Source organism: Mus musculus, chromosome 2, assembly GCF_000001635.26.
Source record: "Mus musculus strain C57BL/6J chromosome 2, GRCm38.p6 C57BL/6J".
In the NCBI taxonomy this organism is placed as follows: Eukaryota; Metazoa; Chordata; class Mammalia; order Rodentia; family Muridae; genus Mus; species Mus musculus.
Genome location: NC_000068.7, coordinates 164,305,290 through 164,327,397, shown reverse-complemented (window position 1 = coordinate 164,327,397; position 22,108 = coordinate 164,305,290). Strand labels below are relative to the sequence as shown.

The 22,108-nt window shown below is 42.4% G+C and overlaps 1 protein-coding gene across 1 annotated transcript; it reads right to left on the bottom strand.

Moving 5' to 3' along the window:
- Nucleotides 1-8,947: 8,947 nt before the first annotated feature.
- Svs6 (seminal vesicle secretory protein 6) lies at nucleotides 8,948-10,647 on the bottom strand. Its single transcript, NM_013679.2, has 4 exons — nucleotides 10,555-10,647; nucleotides 10,046-10,092; nucleotides 9,740-9,956; nucleotides 8,948-9,122 (listed from the first exon to the last, which is right to left on the bottom strand). The coding sequence occupies exons 1-3, from the start codon at nucleotides 10,628-10,630 to the stop codon at nucleotides 9,780-9,782; spliced, it is 300 nt and encodes a 99-aa protein (NP_038707.2). The 5' UTR covers nucleotides 10,631-10,647; the 3' UTR covers nucleotides 8,948-9,122; nucleotides 9,740-9,779.
- Nucleotides 10,648-22,108: the final 11,461 nt, after the last annotated feature.

Below are 22,108 nucleotides of genomic sequence, written 5' to 3'. Positions count from 1 at the left end.
AGTGAGTTTTCACCTAGACCCATCATGGCCTATGTATTCCCAGGTTCTTGGCCAGTTAAGCAGTGTCAGATATGGGTTCCATCTCATGGAGTAGGCATTAAAGTCCCACAAAAGTGATTGGTTACACCCATAAATTTCTGCCACTATTGCATCAAAATGTTTTGCAGACAGGGCTCTGTTGTAGGTTGCAGAGTCTAGCTGAGTGATAGTGATGATGACATGTATCCTCTGGTTGTGCACAGAGTACCTTTCAGCACCACGAGTGCTAGTCAGGAGCGATGAAGCTTCTGGATGGGAACCAGACCAATTTCTTCATGTTCGATGATGTAAGTAGGCGGTGTTTTCAACAATAGGGCATTCTGTTGGGTTATGAAGGTTAGTCAATAGTCATTGTGATAGCTTGTGATGCCTCTGTGTGTGTGTGTGTGTGTGTGTGTGTGTGTGTGTGTGTGTGTGTGTGTGTAACAAGATGTAACCTACTCCTGGCACTGGAAGATTTATCTGGTAGCATAAGATGTCTAGTTGGGGCATTGTTTACCCCATTATATGGTGTCTTAGTTAGAGTTTTACTGCTGTGAACTGACATCATGACCAAAGCAACTCTGTCTTTCTGTCTCTCTGTCTCTCTCTGTCTCTGTTTCTCTCTCTCTCCATATTTTAAAAAATATATATGGAGAATATATATTAGATAATTTCTTTATTTACATTTCAAATGTTATCCCCTTTCCTCGTTTCCTCTCCAAACCCCCCGATCCCATCTTCCCTTCCCTTGCTCACTAACCTACCCACTTCCCTGTCCTGGCATTCCCCTACATTGGGGCATTGAGTCTTCACAGGACCAAGGGCCTCTCCTCTCACTGATGCCTGACAAGGCCATCCTCTACTACATATGTGGCTGGAGCCATGGGTCCCTCCATGTGTACTCTTTGGTTGGTAGTTTAGTTCTTGGGAGCTCTGGGGGTACTGGTTGGTTCATATTGTTGTTCCTCCTATGGGGTTGGCAAACCCTTTCAGCTCCTTGGGTCCTTTCTCTAGCTCTTCCATTGGTGACCCTGTGCTCAGTCCAATGGATGCCTGTGAGCATCCAAAGCAACTCTTATAAGGCATTTAATTGGAGGCTGACTTATAGGTTCAGAGGTTCAGTCCATTATCATCAAGGCAGGAACATGGCAGCATCCAGGCAGGCATGGTGGAGGTGGAGCTGAGAGTTCTACATCTTCATCTGAAGATCACTAGAAGATTGACTTCCAGGCAGCTCGGATGAGGATCTTAAAGCCTATGCCCACAGTGACATTCCTACTCCAACGAGGCCACATCTGCTCCAACAAGGCACTCCCTGGGACAAATGTATTCACACCACCACATATGGTGATTTCATTTAAATTTCCTTCCTGCATGTATAAATTTAGGAAGCTTCAACAGTAGTAGGTTTCCATATGGCTTTGCTAAGGCTTTAGTGTTAGTTATCCCTTCCAATAGTCCCTTCTTCATGTTGCCCTTTCATCTTCCTCCCCATTTAACCCTTACATTCAGTTTCCCATTTGTCTTGCCTTTTTGGTTGTGGGTCTTGCCTACCACAGCTTAGCCATCTCTTCAGATCCCCCTTATCTCCTTAGGACACTGTATTCCATTTCCCCTTCCTTGGAAGGTCTCCTCCTTCCCTGTGGTCCCTTACTAGGTAACTAATGTCTGTGGTCTTTTTGGATTAAAGCCTACATATTGAAAGCTTAAAAGATAAAGTCCACATATAATAGAAAATGTACAATATTTGTCTTTTGGTCTGGGTTATTTTACTCAGAATGACTTTTTCTAGCTCTATGCATTTATTGGCAAATTTTGTAATTTCTTTTTTCTTACTGGTTGAACAATACTTGAGTGTGTAGATGTACCACATTTTCATCATCCATTATCAATGGATAGGCATCTAGCTGTTTCCAAATTTGCCTTTTAGGAACAGAGTAGCAGTGAACGTGGTTGAATAAGTCTCTCAGCAGTAGGATAAAGTCCTTAGGATATATGTCCAAGATTTCTTATTTTGAGAATTACCGGTGTACCTCTGTACTCTGTTTTTAGTTGGTTTATTTGTTTTCTTGGTGTTCAGGTTTCTTTAGTTCCTTATATAGTCTAGATACTAACCCTCTATCGGATGCATACCTAGTAAATGTCTTTTTCCATTTTCTAGTCTCCCACTTTGCTCCAATAATGTTGCCCTTTGCTTTACAGAAGCTTTTCGGTTCACGAGGTTCCATTTGTTAATTGTTGGTCTCAGTGGCTGAGCTGACAGTGTCCTGTTCAGAAAGTCTTCTCCTGTGTCAATGAGTTCAAGCTTGCTCCTCATTTTCTCCTCTATCAGATTCAGGGTATCAGGCCTAATGTTGAGGTCCTTGGGGTTGAGTTTTGCACAGGGTGATAGATACGGATTAATTTTCATTTTTCTACATGCAGCCACACAGCCTGACCAGCCCCATTTGTTGAAGATGCTGACTTTTCTCCCTGTGTACCGTTGGTCTCTCTTTCAAAAACCAGGTGTTGGCTGGTCTGTGAAATTATGTCTGGATCTACACTTAGATTCATTTTATCAACACGTCTGTTTTTATGTGAACACCATGCTGTATTTTTTGTTTTGGTTTGTTTTTGGTTTTTTGTTTGTTTGTTTGTTTGTTTTTCAAAACAGGGTTTCTCTGTGTAAACCTGGCTGTCTTGGAACTCACTTTGTAGACCAGGTTGGCCTTGAACTCAGAAATCTGCCTGCCTCTGCCTTCCGAGTGCTGAGATTAAAGGCGTGCACCACCACTGCCTGGCTGGTGTTTTTTTTTTTTTATTATTACTATAGCTTTATAATAAAATTTGAAATCTTGGATGGTGATAACTCCAGAAATTGTTTTTTTATTCAATATTTTTTTAGTTATCCTACTGTGTGTGTGTTTCCATATGAAGTTGACTATTTTTTTCAATTTCTGGGAATAATTGTTTTAGAATTTCAATAGAAATTGCATCGAATATGTAGATTGCTTTTTGTAACATGGCCTTGTATTGGCTAATTTTATGTCGATTTGACATAGGCTAGAGTCATCTGAGAGGAGGGAATTTCAATTGAGAAAAGTCCTCCCTAAGATTAGGCTATACTCAAGCCTGTAGAACATTTTCATTTTCTTTCTTCTTCTTCTTTTTCTTTTTATAGTTTGTAAGATACAAGTTTAATGTAAACCTTAGATTTAAACAAATTCTTCTCTCATACAATGCATTCCAACCACACTTTCCCCTCCCTCCACTTCCCCGAGTCCCTTCCTCTCTTCTATAGATCCACTCCTCTGTTTCACTTGAGAAGAGTGCAGGCCTTGTGAGTATATCACTGAACACAGCATAACAAGTGACAATAAGACTAGGCACAAACTCTCACATCAGGGCTTGAGAGAGGCAACTCATAAAAGAAAAGGGTTCCATCAGCAAGCAAAAGAGTCTGAGGTACCTCACTCCCACTCTTAAGAGGTCTACAAAAGCACCAAACTAATAACCATAGCATATTTGCAGAGGACTTAGCACAGATCCCTGCAGGCTCTGTGACTGCAGCTTCAGCTTCTGTAAGACCCTGAGTCCTGATTAGTTATTTCTGTAAGCTGTGTTCTCCTAGTGTCTGCCCTTGATGTCCTGGTGCCTCCTCCCCCTCTTCTATGGGGTTCCCTGAACTCTGAGAAGAGGGGGCTGATGTTTGGCTGTGGGTCTCTGCATCATCTCTAATCAGCTGCCAGAGAAAGTCTCTCTGATGATGATTGGGCTAGACATCAATCTATGAATATAGAATATTATTAGACATAATTTCATTGATTTTTTTTCCTATTCTACATCTCTGAGCTATCTAACCTCTAGTTCCAGGATTGGACATCCAGGCAGTGTTGGGACATTGGCTCCATTTCATGGCATGGCCCTCAAATTAGATCAGTCAGTGGTTGGCCACACCCACAAGTTCTGTGCCTCCACTGCTACAGCATATCTTGCAAGCAGAATAGGTTGTAGGTCGAAGGTTTTGTGGCTGGGTTGGGATCCCTTTCTCACTAGTATCAGTTGCCTGGTTACAGAAGATTTCTAGTTCAGGCTTTTTTTTTCTTTCATTTTTTTATTAGATATTTTCTTTATTTATATTTCAAATGTTATCATCCCCTTTCCCGGTTTCCCCTCCAAAAACCCGCTATATCACCCCCATCACCAACCTACCCACTCCTGCTTCCCTGTCCTGGCATTCCCCTACACTGGGGCATTGAGCCTTCACAGGACCAAAGACCTCCCCTCTCATTGATGCCCGACAAGGCCATCCTCTGCTACATATTAAAAAAAATATATATCATCAGATCCTACTACAAAAGCCTATACTCAACAAAACTGGAAAATCTGAATGAAATGGAAAATTTTCTAGACAGTACCAGGTACCAAAGTTAAAAAAAAAAAAAAGCCCAGGACCAGATGGGTTTAGTACAGAGTTCTATCAGACCTTTAAAGAAGACCTAATACCAATACTCTTCAAACTATTCCACAAAATAGAAACAGAAGGAACACTACCCAATTCATTCTATGAAGCCACAATTACTCTGATGCCTAAACTACACAAAGACCCAACAAAGAAAGAGAACTTCAGACCAATTTCCCTTATGAATATCGATGCAAAAATACTCAATAAAATTGTTGCAAACTGAATCCAAGAACACATCAAAACAACCATCCATCATCATCAAGTAGGCTTCATCCCAGGGATGCAGGGATGGTTCAATATATGGAAACCCAACAACGTATCCACTATATAAACAAACTCAAAGAAAAAAGCCACATGATCATTTTACTAGATGCCGAGAAAGCATTTGACAAAATCCAACACCCCTTCATGATAAAAGTCTTGGAAAAATCAGGAATTCAAGGCCCATACCTAAACATAATAAAAGCAATATACAGCAAACCAGTAGCCAACATTAAACTAAATGCAGGGAAACTCAAAGCAATCCCACTAAAATCAGGGACTAGACAAGGCTGCCCACTTTCTCCCTACCTATTCAATATAGTACTTGAAGTCCTAGCCAGAGCAATTTGACAACAAAAGGACATCAAGGGGATACAAATTGGAAAGGAAGAAGTCAAAATATCACTATTTGCAGATGATATGATAGTATATATAAGTGACCCCAAAAATTCCACCAGAGAATTCCTAGACCTGATAAACAGCTTCAGCAAAGTGGCTGGATATAAAATTAACTCAAACAAATCAGTGGCCTTCCTCTACTCAAAGGATAAACAGGCTGAGAAAGAAATTAGGAAAACAACACCCTTCACAATAGTCACAAATAATATAAAATACCTTGGTGTAACTCTAAGAAAGTGAAAGATCTGTATGACAAGAGCGTCAAATCTCTGAAGAAAGAAATTGAAGAAGATCTCAGAAGATGGAAAGATCTCCCATGCTCATGGACTGGCCAGATTAACACAGTAAAAATGGCCATCTTGCCGAATGTAATCTACAGATCCAATGCAATTCCCATCAAAATTCCAACTCAATTCTTCACAGAGTTAGAAAAGGCAATTTGCAAATTCATCTGGAATAACAACAACAACAACAAAAAACCCCAGGATAGCGAAAAGTATTCTCAACAATAAAAGAACTTTTGGCAGAATCACCAGTTTTATGAGGGCCCCTGGGAAACATGGCCTTAGACCAAATGTCCACTGTCTTTGTATCCCATGTGGACCTGGTCTTGCTTACCTAGGAGACTGTGTACCTGGGCAGGGAGGCATGGCCTTTATCTCCACCGCGTCTCCACCTCCCTGCTACTACTACAAAGCACCCTGTGTTCTGACTCTCTTCTAGATTCCAGGAAATCACAGCAGCGAACCATCTTCCAGACCAAATCTGTACTCTCCGTGGACAAGGAAGGAAGGGGCTAAGTTCCCTGCTCTCTCTAAGCCTCAGGCGCATCAGAAGGCTAGAGATCGTCAGGTTTTCTGGGATTTTTTAATGGCATCTCAGCAACTCACTTCTGATTACGAGTAATATTGGAGAGGAAGGCTGAAACTGCAGCAGAATTATGAACGTAGGTCTAACTGTCATGATTAAGGAAAGTTAAATGTCACTGGAATTCCTCAGAGGCTTGAAGTGTACAGCTGGCGGTCAGCATCCAGTAGCAATGACATACAAATATTTACTTTCTTTCTGCCTTTCATTCCTGGGTCCAAAGTGTATCCCACAGCAGGACATGGCCTGTTGTCTGCAGTAGGAACCTGTCAATCTTAGGAGGCATCTGAAGAGAAACCAATAGAGAAACCGCTGGAGCCATGGTCATGACTCTTGGCTTGGACTGGTTACCAATCTACCTTGCACTCAGATCGTCATGCTAAGACCACTCATGGTTAACATCTAGTAATACTCGGAGGTAAAATTATGTACTCAAAATTCACATACACAAACATGTAAATTTAATAATTAAAATACTAATTAAAAATAACCCATTTAGATTAATTTGAAACAAACCTCTATTGGCTCATGATGTATTACTATCTTCACATATGACATAGTGTTGGTTTGGGAAATTTTTTACTTTCATTTGCAGAGCTACCATTATCTTCCATATAATAAGCTTGTCATATTCCAGAATTATATAATGAGTGGATTTCAAACATTTTTGTAAACAGAAAGGTCTGAATTAGTGTGTGGGCATGCAAACAAGCACTAAATATGGAAGTAGAAACACCTAAAGAATGTCAAAATGTCAAGTCAGAGAGGAATAGCTGACCCAGAAGGGAAAGGGCACAGCACATGGGCACAGCAGAAGGATTCAAAGCTGGGGCACTGGCTACAGTGGCTACAGGCTTGCACTGGAAGGCATGGGAAGTGTTGATATGGAGTTGATTATAGGGAGCAAGTTCACCGTGGCTTACCAGGGTATAAATGTTGCCCCCTCCCTAACACATGTCTTGTTAAGCCTCATGAAACATCACTGAGGAGGGTGGAAAGATGGTAAGAGCGCGAGGCTTTGGAATTAGAGGTCCTGGAATATTGCTATAAAATAATAGCATAAAATAATGGTGTCAAGCTTCTGGACATGAAAGGACCAGTGCCTTCATGTTTTCATGGTAGCAGTGCTTGCCAGTAGAAGCCAACTAGATCAAACCAGACAACAGTAGAGCACAGAGAGGACTAGGGCTTGGGGGTTGCACAGCTAACTGAGGAGCCATTGGCTGCTGATGGCCACTGTGGGAAGGGGTCCATTTTCTGCAACAGTATTGCCTGAAATAGGTTGGTCATGCTCTGTAGGCTGATGTCCTCCATCACCATGCATACAGGAGACACTAATTGGATTCAATTGTTGTTAAGCAGGAGGAGCAGGACACTGATGATGCTGATGAAGAAGAAGATGAGGAAGGGGAAGATGAAGAGGAGAAATAGTGAACTTGAGAGGAAGATGATGGGAGAGTGAAGAGTTGGGGTAGGTCTTGGGTGAGAGTGACTGTACTTAAAAGAACCCTCTTTGCATATATCCCCACACTGAGTGCTACAAAGATAAACATATTTGCCATCTTCCTTAAACTATTATGCATTATCCCAACATAAACCATGTTGAATCTATTCTAAAATTATCCAAAGTGGCTCCCCAGCCTCTACACATTGAGATTGAAATGAAACCATCACTCCCTTTAAATTAATGTATTCTCCGGATGGACAGTTTATAAATGAAGAGGACTCTCTATTTATAAACTGTGAAACCAGAGAAGCAATGTATTTCCAGGGCACATGCAGGGTAAGTGAGTCCATTCCAATGGGAGACAACACCCTTCACAATAGTCACAAATAATATAAAATACCTTGGTGTGACTCTAAGAAAGTGAAAGATCTGTATGATAAGAACTTCAAGTCTCTGAAGAAAGAAATTGAAGAAGATCTCAGAAGATGGAAAGCTCTCCAATGCTCATGGATTGGCAGGATTAATATAGTAAAAATGGCTATCTTGCCAAAAGCAATCTACAGATTCAATGCAATCCCCATCAAAATTCCAACTCAATTCTTCACATAGTTAGAAAGGGCAATTTGCAAATTTATCTGGAATAACAAGAAACCTAGGATAGCAAAAACTATTCTCAACAATAAAAGTACCTCTGGTGGAATCACCATGCCTGACTTCAAGCTGTACTACAGAGCAATTGTGATTAAAACAAAACAAAACAAAACAAAACAAACAAAAAAACACAACTGCATGGTACTGGTACAGCAACAGACAGGTAGATCAATGGAATAGAATTGAAGACCCAGAAATGAACCCACACACCTATGGTCACTTGATCTTGACAAAGGAGCTAAAACCATCCAGTGGAAAAAAAGACAGCATTTTCAACAAATGGTGCTGGCCCAACTGGTGGTTATCATGTAGAAGAATGCAAATTGATCCATTCTTATCTCCTTGTACAAAGCTCAAGTCTAAGTGGATCAAGGAACTCCACATAAAACCAGAGACACTGAAACCTATAGAGGAATAAGTGGGGAAAAGCCTTGAAGATTATGTTAGGGGCATTGAATCTTTAAAGACTATCTACCATGAGCAAGAGAGTTGGACCAAGTACAAGGATGTGCTGATGTGGACTGCTGGGACTGGAGGAACCAGTGGACCAAAAATTTGCCATGGTCTATTGGTACACATGCTTTCAGACATTTCCTAGGTTGCCACTTTGAAGACTCAACTAGGAAGAGTGTCAAGGGGGGAGATTTAGGGTTATTGGTGAGTACAGTGACTCGTAAAATTCCAGTGCCTTCTGTTGAGTGATGCATCTCTCTCCAGAGTTTAGGAAGTGTTTTGAATACTCTTCACGACGGTGACACACGAAGATCACTTCCTTTCATTGTGAAACCGTTAATTCCAGGAATCCCACCCAGTCCCTGAATTTGGCAGCATAAAGAGATTTCAAGAGTCAAAACTTAACGATGCAAAATGTTGTCTTTTTATTGGAAAGAGGATATTCTCATAACCACGGGTTTAGAAATCTCAAAAACAAGTTTGAGAACCAAATGAAATAAATCCGTGAACCGCAGTCTGGGACCTCCTGGAAGTCTCCATCCTCAGGACATGAGGCGCTTCATCGACACTGTGTGACTCCTAGGGAGAGAGGGGCCAGCCTGTGAGGTGTGCCACTGCCAGGTAGAAGGTAAGGTGGGGGGGAGGTGCCCTTGTTCTTGTGGGTTTTATTACCGCTATTCTCCAATAGCATGTCACAAATAGGGACCTTTCTTTTTTATACTTCGTATTTTATTGAGAGGGAAATTGAAGCTAATTATTGGACCTATAGTCTTTGAAAGGGATAAATACATCCTAACAGGGACGTGTGGACATGGGAAGAGAATAGTACTATAACACTCTGTTCCATGAGAAGCACAAAGTCAACTTAGGACAAACAAAATTCTAAGAAGCAACAAGCTTGTATTATAGCCTGATAAATATGCTTGTAGGGGATGTTCGTATCCAAAATTGTTTATTTATTGGCTAGCACAAGTGAAATACATTGAAAGCACACTAAGGGTAGGAATTGAAGACATGGTCACACCTCAGGTACCAGTTTCTGCTCTGCCAGGCGCTTTCTACACTTCCTCAAAGGTCATAGTCCACAGCTCCCCTGGTGTGCATAGTAGGGCTCAGTCCCTCAATGGCCCAGGAAGTACCCACCCACAACTTCTAACACTGGGGTTGACCTCCCCCATACCTGCTAAGATCCTTACCATCATTTCTGTCCAGGTTTTCAGTTCCTTAGTTGCCATTTTATTTATCCATTTCTTGTGCAAACTGTTGCTTCTCCTTTTTCCGCAAGTAAGACCGCTCTATCTCCCCTGCAGATGCTCTCTTGCTGTCTTCCCCATCTTCACCATTGACCATATTCCGTTTAAACTTCTTTTCCTCATAAACCTCCTCATGGACAATGCTTTTTGGACTATTTGCCTTAAAGGAACACCATGAGTTTTCACTTTGGCCGTGTTTGTCATGGGTAGAACTTGATCCCCCTACTGCCCACCCCCTACTATACTTACTTCAGAACTTTCACTAGAAAACTCTTCAATTGCTTGCGAGAACCTTTCTGTTGAGAGAAAAGCGTGTCTCATTCTCTATGTCCGTCTTTCTGTGTACTCTGGGTCAGTGGTGCATCAGGACTCCGTCAAGGGCCTGCCATGCAGCGCTGGTTGTGGGCCTGGGTTGGGGATGTACCCTGTTGCTGTTTTGTTGTTTATAAAGCCATTGACTTTTTAGCCTAGTTAGAAATTGCAGTGATCTACTTGTCAAACAGCCCTTCACACCTGACAATGAGGATGCTACCTGATACAGATGCTAACATTCCCCCTCAGCCCTCAACCATTGGCTACCAACAATTTGCTTGTCAAGTCACAGGTATTCACGGTAAGGTTCTGGTTTAAGTCTTGAAAAGACTCAGTTTCCTTCAGGATAGAAGCCCTGGGGAGACAGCATTCTGCAGACTCTGGGCAGACCCTTTTGAGAACATTGTTCTCAAACATCTTTCCTACAGAACGAAATTGCCACTCACCACGGGGCCTCTTTGCAGCTGTTTCTGTCACCAGAACAAGGAGCATTGTAAGGAGAAAGAAGCTGGTGGGACTCATCTTGCCAGGAAGGACTTGGCTGAGAGTGAAGCTAAGATACTCCTTTATATATTTCCTTGCCTGGCCTTGCCTTCAGGTTTGAAGGCAGACAACCTTTCTTATCAGCAAATGCCAGCTTCACCCTCCCTGCTCAGTAGGAGTCTTGGTACTGTTCCCTGGACCTCTCCAAGGACACAAGATCAGATCATGCCCAGGAATCTTCCCTTTTACTTTGAGAACATCCCATGGTGACTTCTCTGCTTCCTGAACATATTTCAATTCAGAGTGGGGAAGAGACTGCAGGCTGCAGAACTCTTCAGGACAAATGCCTTCATTATCCATCATGCAATGTCCTTCAAGACAGTAGTGACTTGCCTCATCCTGCATACAGCTCTGATGTTCTGTTTAGTTCACAGTAACCCTCATCTAAAACCAGGTCTTCAGGGAAGAGGCTCTCAGACCAGACCCAGCTAGACTTTCTGGAGCTCTGTGGTTGAAGTGCATGTGTCTTTCAATCTCTTGGAGGCAACCAAAAGCAATACCAGCAGCCTATATTGTTTTGTGCATCTCTTGGACTTCTCCGACCAACAACTTGAATTGTGAACTTTTTGTGCCTGGTGTTGGTATCTTTGTTGGATAGTGTATCACACTTGGGGTATCATTGTCAGCTCAAGCAGCATATCTTCAGTTAGACTATATATACATACACAACATTTAAATGAACAGATAAAAATAATCTAATTTTGCATGGGTCTTTCAAACATCTTAGTGGTATTTTTTTTCTTCTTTATCTCTTGTGTTGTGTTGGCCTTACTCTCTAGTTAAAGTTTCCTTTTATCCCTTATATCCTTCCAATCCCCACTCAGTGCTCCTTCACACTGTATCTTGTTTACTTTCTTCATTTCTTTTTTTCTTTTTTTTTTCTTTTTTTGCTTCTGTCATAGTATTTTATTGTAGAAACAGGAAATGAAACAAAGGCAAAGACAATGCTTTTGGAAAACACTGCTTTAAGATGTTACTATTCTGCTCTCTTCATACAGGAGGAAACTGGGACACACAGAAGTTATGGCTTAGCCAGGATAAGAATACTCTGGGATTTTGTGGATGTTAATATGAGACAATGTATGGCAAGCTAGTCCATGGCTTATGTAACAAATGAGCCTTAAGACTGTGTGGGTAGGGCTCTTCTTTAAAGTAGCCTGAGGTGATCTTTGAAATGATTGGCTACTCTCTTGACCCAGAAAACCTTACAAAATCATGCATATCAAGTGTTCAAATTTTCTTTCTTTTTTTTTTTTTTTTTTTGCTTTCACAGTCTTTTTTTTCTTGTTATTTTTTTCTTTATTGAAAATAGGTTTTTCCTTTTTTTTCATTTTTGTTAATAAGGTATTTTCCTCATTTACATTTTCAATGCTATCCCAAAGGTCCCCCATACCCACCCCCCCAATCCCCTACCCACCCACTGTCCCTTTTTGGCCCTGGTGTTCCCCTGTACTGGGGCATATAAAGTTTGCAAGTCCAATGGGCCTCTCTTTGCAGTGATGACCGACTAGGCCATCTTTTGATACATATGCAGCTAAAGACAAGAGCTCCTGGGTACTGGTTAGTTCATATTTTTGTTCCACCTATAGGGTTGCAGTTCCCTTTAGCTCCTTGGGTAATTTCTCTAGCTCCTCCATTGGGGGCCGTGTGGCCCATCCAATAGCTGACTGTGATCATCCACTTCTGTGTTTGCTAGGCCCTGGCATAGTCTCACAAGAGAGAGTTATATCTGGGTCCTTTCAGCAAAATCTTGCTAGTGTATGCAATGGTGTCAGCATTTGGAAGCTGATTATGGGATGGATCCCTGCATATGGCAATCACTAGATGATCCATCCTTTCGTCACAGCTCCAAATTTTGTCTCTGTAACTCCTTCTATGGGTGTTTTGTTTCCATTTCTAAGAAAGGGTAGAGTGTTCACACTTTGGTCTTCGTTCTTGAATTTCATGCGTTTGGCAAGTTGTATCTTATATCTTGGGTATCCTAAGTTTCTGGGCTAATATCCACTTATCAGTGAGTACATATTGTGCGAGTTCCTTTGTGATTGGGTTACTTCACTCAGGATGATACCCTCCAGGTCCATCCATTTGCCTAAAAATTTCATAAATTCATTTTTTTAATAGCTGAGTAGTATTCCATTGTGTAAATGTACCACATTTTCTGTATCCATTCTTCTGTTGAAGGGCATCTGGGTTCTTTCCAGCTTCTAGCTATTATAAATAAGGCTGCTATGAACATAGTGGAGCATGTGTTCTTCTTACCGGTTGGGACATCTTCTGGATATATGCCCAGGAGAGGTATTGCGGGATCCTCCGGTAGTACTATGTCCAATTTTCTGAGGAACCGCCAGACTGATTTCCAGAGTGGTTGTACAAGCTTGCAATCCCACCAACAATGGAGGAGTGTTCCCCTTTCTCCACATCCTCGCCAGCATCTGCTGTCACCTGAGTTTTTGATCTTAGCCATTCTGACTGGAGTGAAGTGGAATCTCAGTGTTGTTTTGATTTGCATTTCCCTGATGATTAAGGATGTTGAACATTTTTTCAGGTGCTTCTCTGCCATTCGGTATTCCTCAGGTGAGAATTCTTTGTTCAGCTCTGAGCCCCATTTTTTAATGGGGTTATTTGATTTTTCTGGAGTCCACCTTCTTGAGTTCTTTATATATATTGGATATTAGTCCCCTATCCGATTTGGGATAGGTAAAGATCCTTTCCCAATCTGTTGGTGGCCTTTTTGTCTTATTGACGGTGTCTTTTGCTTTGCAGAAGCTTTGCAATTTTATGAGGTCCCATTTATCAATTCTTGATCTTACAGCACAAGCCATTGCTGTTCTATTCAGGAATTTTTCCCCTGTACCCATATCTTCAAGGCTTTTCCCTACTTTCTCCTCTATAAGTTTCAGTGTCTCTGGTTTTATGTGGAGTTCCTTAATCCACTTAGATTTGACCTTAGTACAAGGAGATAGAAATGGATCAATTCGCATTCTTCTACATGATAACCGCCAGTTGTGCCAGCACCATTTGTTGAAAATGCTGTCTTTTTTCCACTTTCTTCATTTCTATGGTTACCCAAGGATATACACTCTCACCTGAAGATTCAGAGCTAGGAACCACAGCTAAGGGAACTCACATAGCATTTGTCTTTCTGAGCCTGGGTTTTCTAGTTCCACCTATTTACCTATAAATTCTATGATTTCTTTCTTTTAAAAAGATCTACTCATTTTATGTATACAAGTACACTGTAGCTGTCTTCAGACACACCAGGTCTCTTTACAGATGGTTATGAGCCACCATGTGGTTGCTGGGAATTGAACTCAGGACCTCTGGAAGAGCAGTCAGTGCTCTTAACCACTGAGCAATCTTTCCAGTCCCTACTGATTTCATTTTCCTTACACCTGACTAGTATTGCATAGCATCTATACCCTACATTTTCATTGTCCATTTGCCAGTTGGCTTTGGGTTGTCTTCATTTCCTGTCTATTATGAATAGGCGGCAATGAGCATAGCTAAGCACACAGTCCAGACAAATGTGCCATGCAAGCTGCTAAGAACTGCCTGCTGTAATGCCCATGAGTCACAGAAATGACTGGCACTGCAAAATATACCTAAGGATGCAGTATATCTTTACCTTCCATAACCAAAAGCTGACTAAATGGACTTAAGGCCCACTCAACAATCATGCCTGATGCTGGAAACCTAGCCAACCACCACGGGCTAGTGAGAGGGTGGGTCTTAGAGGAGACCCTTCCGTGGACACTCTCCTCAGCCAGCATGAGTCCTACCCGAATTCTGAGGTCCACGTACTTATCTTTACATCGTCAGATAATGGTAATTCTCATCTCTCATCAAAGCTGCTCCTTGCAATGTATGGAGACTATTTCAGAAATCTACATCTGGTAAACACACAGAGACTGGGGGGGGGTGCTCAGTTCCAAATGACTCATCCATAATATAACACTACACCCAAGGCTCAGTGAACACTGCCAAGGAGAGACAGAAGGACTGCAAGGGCTAGAGGACAGGAAAATCTGCTGTGAGACTGGGTCTCCTGTAAACGGCAGGACAGTCTCCGCCATGGTATGTCAACAACATGGCTGCTTAAAAAGACCTGAACAAGGACACTGCCAATAGAGATGTTTACTTGTAAGGGGGATGCTGAGAGAGGGAAAATTATTCCTTCCCAGGAATGAGCCCTCTAAGTAGTTATCCAATACCAGGTGGTTAGGCCTCATCAGGTTGTATCTATGTCTACGTCTACATCTACATCTACGTCTATATCTATATCTAATCAGATAAATTAAAAAAGGCTATAAGTTTTAGAGGGAGTTGGGGAGTCATGGAAGGTGTTGGACAGGAAACCTGGAGGTTCACATATAGAAAAATGAGATTAGACCTGTATTTTCATCTTGCGTGTGCACGCGAGCAAGTGTGCGCGCGTGCGCGCACACACACACACAGAGGCAGAGAGAGAGAGAGAGAGAGAGAGAGAGAGAGAGAGAGAGAGAGAGAGAGAGAGAGAGAGAGAGAGAATCATTAGGGAAATGCAAATCAAAACAGCCCTGAGATTCCACCTCACACCAGTCAGACTGGCTAAGATCAAAAGCCCAGGTGACCACAGCAGATGCTGGCAAGGATGTGGAGAAAGAGGAACACTACTCCATTGTTGGTGGGATTGCAAGCTTGTATAATCACTCTGGAAATCAGTCTGGCGGTTCCTCAGAAAATTGGACATAGTACTACCGGAGGATCCCGCAATACCTCTCCTGGGCATATATCCAGAAGATGTTCCAACTGGTAAGAAGGACACATGCTCCACTATGTTCATAGCAGCCTTATTTATAATAGCCAGAAGCTGGAAAGAACCCAGATGCCCCTCAACAGAGAAATGGATACAGAAAATGTGGTACATTTACACAACGGAGTACTACTCAGCTATTAAAAAGAATGAATTTATGAAATTCCTAGGCAAATGGATGGACCTGGAGGGCATCATCCTGAGTGAGGTAACCCAATCACAAAAGAACTCACATGATATGTACTCACTGATAAGTGGATGTTAGCCTAGATACTTAGAATTCACAAGATATAAGATACAATTTGTGAAACTCATGAAACTAAAGAAGAACGAAGGCCAAAGTGTGGACACTTTGCCCCTTCTTAGAATTGGGAACAAAACACCCATGGAAGGAGTTACATAGACAAAGTTTAGAGCTGAGACGAAAGGACGGACCATCTAGAGACTGTCACACCCGGGGATCCATCCCATAATCAGCCTCCAAACGCAGACCCCATTGCATACGCCAGCAAGATTTTGCTGAAAGGACCCTGATATAGCTGTCTCTTGTGAGACTATGCCAGTGCCTGGCAAACACAGAAGTGGATGCTCACAGTCAGCTATTGGATGGAACACAGGGCTCCCAATGGAGGAGCTAGAGAAAGTACCCAAGTAGCTAAAGGGGTCTGCAACACTATAGGTGGATCATTTTTTTTAACTTATTTATTTTTATGTGTATGAGTGTTTGGTCTGAATGTAAATCTGTCTACCACATGCATGCCTGGTATCCACAGAGGCCAGCAGAGGGCATTGGATCACCTGGGACTACTGTAAGAAACAGTTGTGAGCTGCCAAGTGGGTGCCAGGAATTGAACTTGGATCCTCTGGAAGAGCAGCCACTGCTTTTAATTACAGAGCCATCTCTCCCACCCCTAAATTTGTTTGGGTGGATTTTCTTTTCTTTTCTCTTGTATCTTCATCTCTTGAATTATTTTTATACTCTGAATATTAAGCCTCTGTCTGATGTCTAGCTGACAACAATTTGCTCTCATCCTGTGGGCTTTCTCTTTACCCAGGTGATTTTTTGTCTTTAGCTATGCATAGCCTTTTTAGTTGTATGAAAACTTCTCAACCTTTGGCCTTAATCCTTGGGCAAATGAAGTCCTATTTTTGAAGACCTTCATACACATATATCACTTAGGCATTTTAAGAGTCATGTTTAGGTCTTTGATCCATTTGGTGTGTACACCTCTCTCTTTCTTTTTTTATTAGGTATTTTCTTCATTTACATTTCCAGTGCTATCCCAAGAGTTCCCCATACCCTCCCCCACCCACTCCCCTACCCACCCACTTCCACTTCTTGGCTCTGGCATTCCCCTATACTGAGGCATATAAAGTTTGCACGACCTATGGGCCTCTCTTTGCACTGATGGCCGACTAGGCCATCTTCTGATATATATACAGCTAGAGACATGAGCTCCAGGGGGGTACTGGTTAGTTCATATTGTTGTTCCACCTATAGGGTTGCAGATCCCTTTAGCTCCTTCGTTCTTCTTGAGTTTCATGTGTTTTGCAACTTGTATCTTGGGTATTCTAAGTTTCTGGGCTAATATCCACTTATCAGTGAGTACTTATCATGTGAGTTCTTTTGTGATTGGGTTACCTCACTCAGGATGATACCCGAACTAACCAGTACCCCCAGAGCTCGTGTCTCTAGCTGCATATGTAGCAGAAGATGGCCTAGTCGGCCATCATTGGAAAGAGAGGCCCCTTGGTCTTGCAAACTTTATATGCCTTAGTACAGGGGAACACCAGGGCCAAGAATTGGGAGTGGGTGGGTAGGGGGGTGGGGGGTATGGGGGACTTTTGGGCTAGCATTTGAAATGTAAATGAAGAAAATACCTAATTAAAAAAATGATCCATTTGAAAAGTGGGCCTGGGTCCTGAATAGAGAGTTCTCAAAAAGAAGAAAAACATGGCTAAGAAATGTCTAGAAATGTGCTCAGTATTTCTGACAAAAGCCACACACTTTTCCTACCTCCCAATTCCTTCACTACCCTGACACCTTTCCTTCCCTTCTTGCTAGCCTGGGGTAGGAGCATCTCCTGGAGCTTATGTGCCCTCTCTGGGAACACATTCCTGAAGACTGACTCCCACCCCACCAGCTGACATCAATTGCCCAGGGCTCCTCAGGTACTGGTGGAACTTCATGAGACCTTCTTTGTCCATGCTGGGATCTTGAGTAATTTGATCTTGAGTGTGACTCAGTCACATGGTCACAGCTGCTGTGGGTTCGTGTGACTGACAGCCCTGCTGTGCCCAGAAAACACTGTCTCACTGGGAATGTCCACTACCTCGGCCTTACAATCTTTCTAGCCTCTCTCTCCAATTAGCCCCTGAGCCTGTGGCAGGAGTGTGATATACAGCCTTTTCTGATCTTGAAGGGCAGAAATGACAAGAAAGTGAGTACTGAGAGATGTAATCTCTCCCATTGCTTTATGAGAATTTTCCTGGCTCTTTAAGGGAAATGTCTTCTCAGTTTCAGAGACACACCTGACTGGTCCCCACACTGCCACACCTCCAGGTCCAGGTTCCTTCTATCTTTAAATTATAATGACCTACTCCATCAGATTGTTGGCCATAGGGTTTCTATAATGTCATACCTAGTCTTGTATCTCTCACTATTTACAGCCAACCGTTACTTTGCAGTCATAGCTTTAAAAGATAGTAGTACTTTAAAGACATAAGCATATCACAGTTTTATGAGAGCCCCTGGGAAGCATGGCCTTAGACCAAATGTCCACTGTCTTTGGATCCCATGTGGACCTGGTCTTGCTTACCTAGGAGACTGTGTACCTGGGCAGGGAGGCATGGCCTTTATCTCCACCGCGTCTCCACCCCCCTGCTACTACAAAGCACCCTGTGTTCTGACTCTCTTCTAGATTCCAGGAAATCACAGCAGCGAACCATCTTCCAGACCAAATCTGTACTCTCCGTGGACAAGGAAGGAAGGGGCCAAGTTCCCTGCTCTCTCTAAGCCTCAGGCACATCAGAAGGCTAGAGAACGTCGAGTTTCCTGGGATTTTTTAATGGCATCTCAGCAACTCACTTCTGATTACTGAGTAATATTGGGGAAAAAGTCCGAAATTGGAGCAGAGTTATGATTTTATGTCTAAAAGCATCATGAGATAAATGTCACATAAGTTAGCATTTGAGTTTCCCAGTTTCACAGAGACTGACACTCAGCATCCAGTAGCAACGGGATATAAATATTCACTTCCTGTTTACCTTTCATTCCTGGACCCATAGGGCAGCATCTGGACCTGGTCTATTGTCTGCAGAACCGCTCTGCTCCTTTCTGGCTCCATAGGCATCCACCTGATTCTCAATCATAGCTCTTGCCTGGAACCAGACGCCACATCCATTTTCTACCCAGACCCTCTTGCTAAGCCCACTCAGGGTAAACATGCAGTAGAACTAGGAGGTAAAATCGGGCACTCGGTGTTCACAAGCTCTGGACATTGCCCCTGCCTGTATCACACAGCTTTTCATCTAATTTAGAAGAGGAAGTTTAACTCGATTTTATTAGAAACCATGTCGCTACAATGAAAAAGATGGAAATGAAGTTCCAGAAGAGGTACCTGAAGAATTTTCCTAAACACAGAGCACTCTCTGTGGTGCCGGGGAATTTGGAACCATGATGCACAGCTGACATCTTAATTAGGTCTCATTTAATGGCAGAGATGGAGCTGACCTCACTCCTCTGCATGGGGACTTCTGGTTTTCCCAGGGCCGAGCGTTGAAGATGCTTTCTCTACTCCAGCTTATGCTTTGACAACTTTGTCAACTATTAAGTGGCTGCAGTTATGGGTACTCGTGTATGGGACCTCAGATTTGTATCATTGGTCTCCTTTTCTGTTTCTGTGGCTGTATGGTGGTGTTTCTGTAATTAAGGAGGCTCTGCGACATAGCTTCTGATCTGCAATTGTAACCCCTCTGGCACAGCTTTTTTTGGTTCAGAATTTTTTTTTTTGATTCTCTGGGGTCTTTGTGATTTCATCTTAGTTTTAGGGTAGTTTATGATTAGTAGACATTTCTGGTAGGATTTTGGGGATCTCTAATGTATAGTATCATGTGTTCTGCAAACATGGATAGTTTGTATCCCTTTAATTTCCTCTGCTTACATTATTGCTTCAGCTAATGTTTCAATCACAATATTTTAGTTTGGCAAACGCTTGGTAACCTTGACTTTCAGTCTTTCTCAAATTCCCTTTCTCCATTGTTTCAGGATCACCTCTTCCTTTCAGCATGAAGACAGCATGTTTGCAGCTCATTCTTCAGCTGATACCCAGTTCCTTTTTCTGTCATGGGTCTCATCAATATCAGTACATTAACTTTCTATGTTCAGATGCTTTTTCCAGATTTCCTTGAATTCTGTTGCTATAATATTATGCAGTTAGTTTCATGTTTGATTTGTTTGTTTCTTTCATTTTGCTTCCCCACCCCCAATCTTTTTTTTTCCTTAGTAAAAGTACTTTATTTTCTTCTTGTACTTGCTTTATATCTCACTTACAAAGTTATGAAGTTCACAGCTTTTATACTAAAATTTAAGAAGGCTGTTTAGAAATATCTTTGCAGTCAAATGTCACCTGACATTTCTTCTAATCCATATTGAAAAACCAAGGTTGGGGTAGCTCTGGGCATCTACTTCCCCCCACAGCCTTTCCTTCTCTACTCTCTGCCCTGACTGAGCTACTCCTGGTCTGGGCTGAGCTGGTCTGGGCCAGTCTGGGCCATGTCCTTGGGGCTGGAGGTGAAGCGGAGGTAAGTGGTAGGTTTGGTTTACAGAGGTTTCCTATCCATCTGCATATGGAACCAGGTGAGACCCACCACAGTTTCCTCCTTTTCTTCCTATCAGGCCAACTCCTACAAACCCAAGGCTCTCAATGATAGGACATGGGTGAAACCACCACAAGTATGGCAAGTACAGTCTTTATAGTAATTCTAGAACCTTCCTTGAAGCAACAGGAACAAATTTGCTAAGTAAGCATATGTGAACTTAAGCAAACCTACTTACTGTTCAAACCCCACTTTACAATATATTTCAATTTCCTCTTCAATGAATTATCTTCCATAGAATGCTGTGTCATTCTTTAAGTGTGCACCTACACTCAGCACCTCAGCCACATGCCCATGTCCTCAAGTTGTGCCATGATAATCTAACAGGAAAACAAACAACAACAACTAAAAAACCCAACAACAAAAGCTTTGCTGACAACAATCACTTCAACCATAAAAGTGTAGCCTCAGACTGTTATGTGTTCATGAATTCAAACCTCCAACTGCAACCTCTCCCAGGAAAATCATTTTCTTCACGACAGCAACGAGTGTAATAATGCTAACCACAATGTCTCAAGCTCATGTCAGGACATGTTTTTTGCTCCTTTTTGATTTGCACTGTATACAGGCTAGCAGAGTGTGTCAAAATGTGTTTTGAACCTAGTAAAAACTTTCAAAATAATTGAAAGTGCCTGGTGTTTTATTAGAACTGAAAATATACACAAGAGATTTTTAAAAGATTTTCTTTGCTTTGAGCTGTTGCAATCAGCATAAAGAATTTTTTTAAAATATCAACATGAAAAATGACCTTTAAGTAACTTGTAAGAACTGTCTTGCGTTTTGTCAGGGTATTAGTTACTTTCCTCCCTTCAACAAAGTCAAACAAACGTTGGCAAGACAGAGCTGCCCCTTCTGAGGGCACTGGAGGCTGATGGTGAACAGACGTCACGGTCGACCTAAGAAGTACGCACAGTTCTCCCTCCTACAGGCAGCTCCTGTTGAGGAGCCAAAACACTCAGGGCTCTTCATTTTTCAGAACACACTACATCTGGGGAACAGTGACCCAGTGTCCAAAACAATCCCACCCGTGCTTGAACTCATCATCACACTGCTTCCAAAAACCCCTGCGAAACAAGGAAAGCCAAGTGCAGGTGCCCACAATGCTACCAAGGGAAGCTCAGAGCAGTCTGTACTAATCCTCTCAGACTGCATGCATGTTCCTCACCACGGTCAACACCTTACCTCCTTCTTCCTTGCAGCATAAGGTCCTACCCCTCCTTACTTTGCATATTCCCTTTGGTGAACAGGGAACGTGAGCTTCCTTAGCATACCAACCCAGGGAATGATCCAGGGTCAGCATTAAACGCATTAGGGACTTTCCTAAGCAATCACTTCCCAGACCCACAAAAGTGTGGCTCCTCTACACACCCTTACAGGAAGTGGAGGGGAGAGGTGGGAAAGGGTTCCTAATCTCATAACTATGATGTCAGTATCTCCTCTGTATCACACAAAGGTTCTCTTCACATCTAAGCCACGTCGTGGTCAACAAAAATTTTCCCACACAATAGGCCACATGTGAACAGCTTGTGGCCACGCATGAGCTAGTGTCAGCTTCTAGATTAGTTAACATTTTCTGAGTCCAGTAAGAACTACTAGAACCTTTCCTGGAAAGGGGTGCGGGGAGGGAGGACCTGCCTACAGCCTCTATCAATTCCTAGGAGAGTCTATGGAGAGATCTGATCAGGCCAGGGACAAAAAGAGGCCACAATCCCAGTAGCAGAAAGTGAGGGTATGTGGCATGAGGGTCCACTTGCTCTAAAGAATCTGAGGTTTGAGATCTAGAAACA

Coding starts and splice junctions, on each gene's coding strand:
- Svs6 (NM_013679.2), bottom strand. CDS start 10,630: ATGAGTCCCACCAGCTTCTTTCTCCTTACAATGCTCCTTGTTCTGGTG. Junction 10,093..10,554: donor AGCTGCAAAGAGGCCCCGTG/GTGAGTGGCAAT, acceptor TTCTCTCAACAG/AAAGGTTCTCGCAAGCAATT. Junction 9,957..10,045: donor TTTCTAGTGAAAGTTCTGAA/GTAAGTATAGTA, acceptor TGTTCCTTTAAG/GCAAATAGTCCAAAAAGCAT.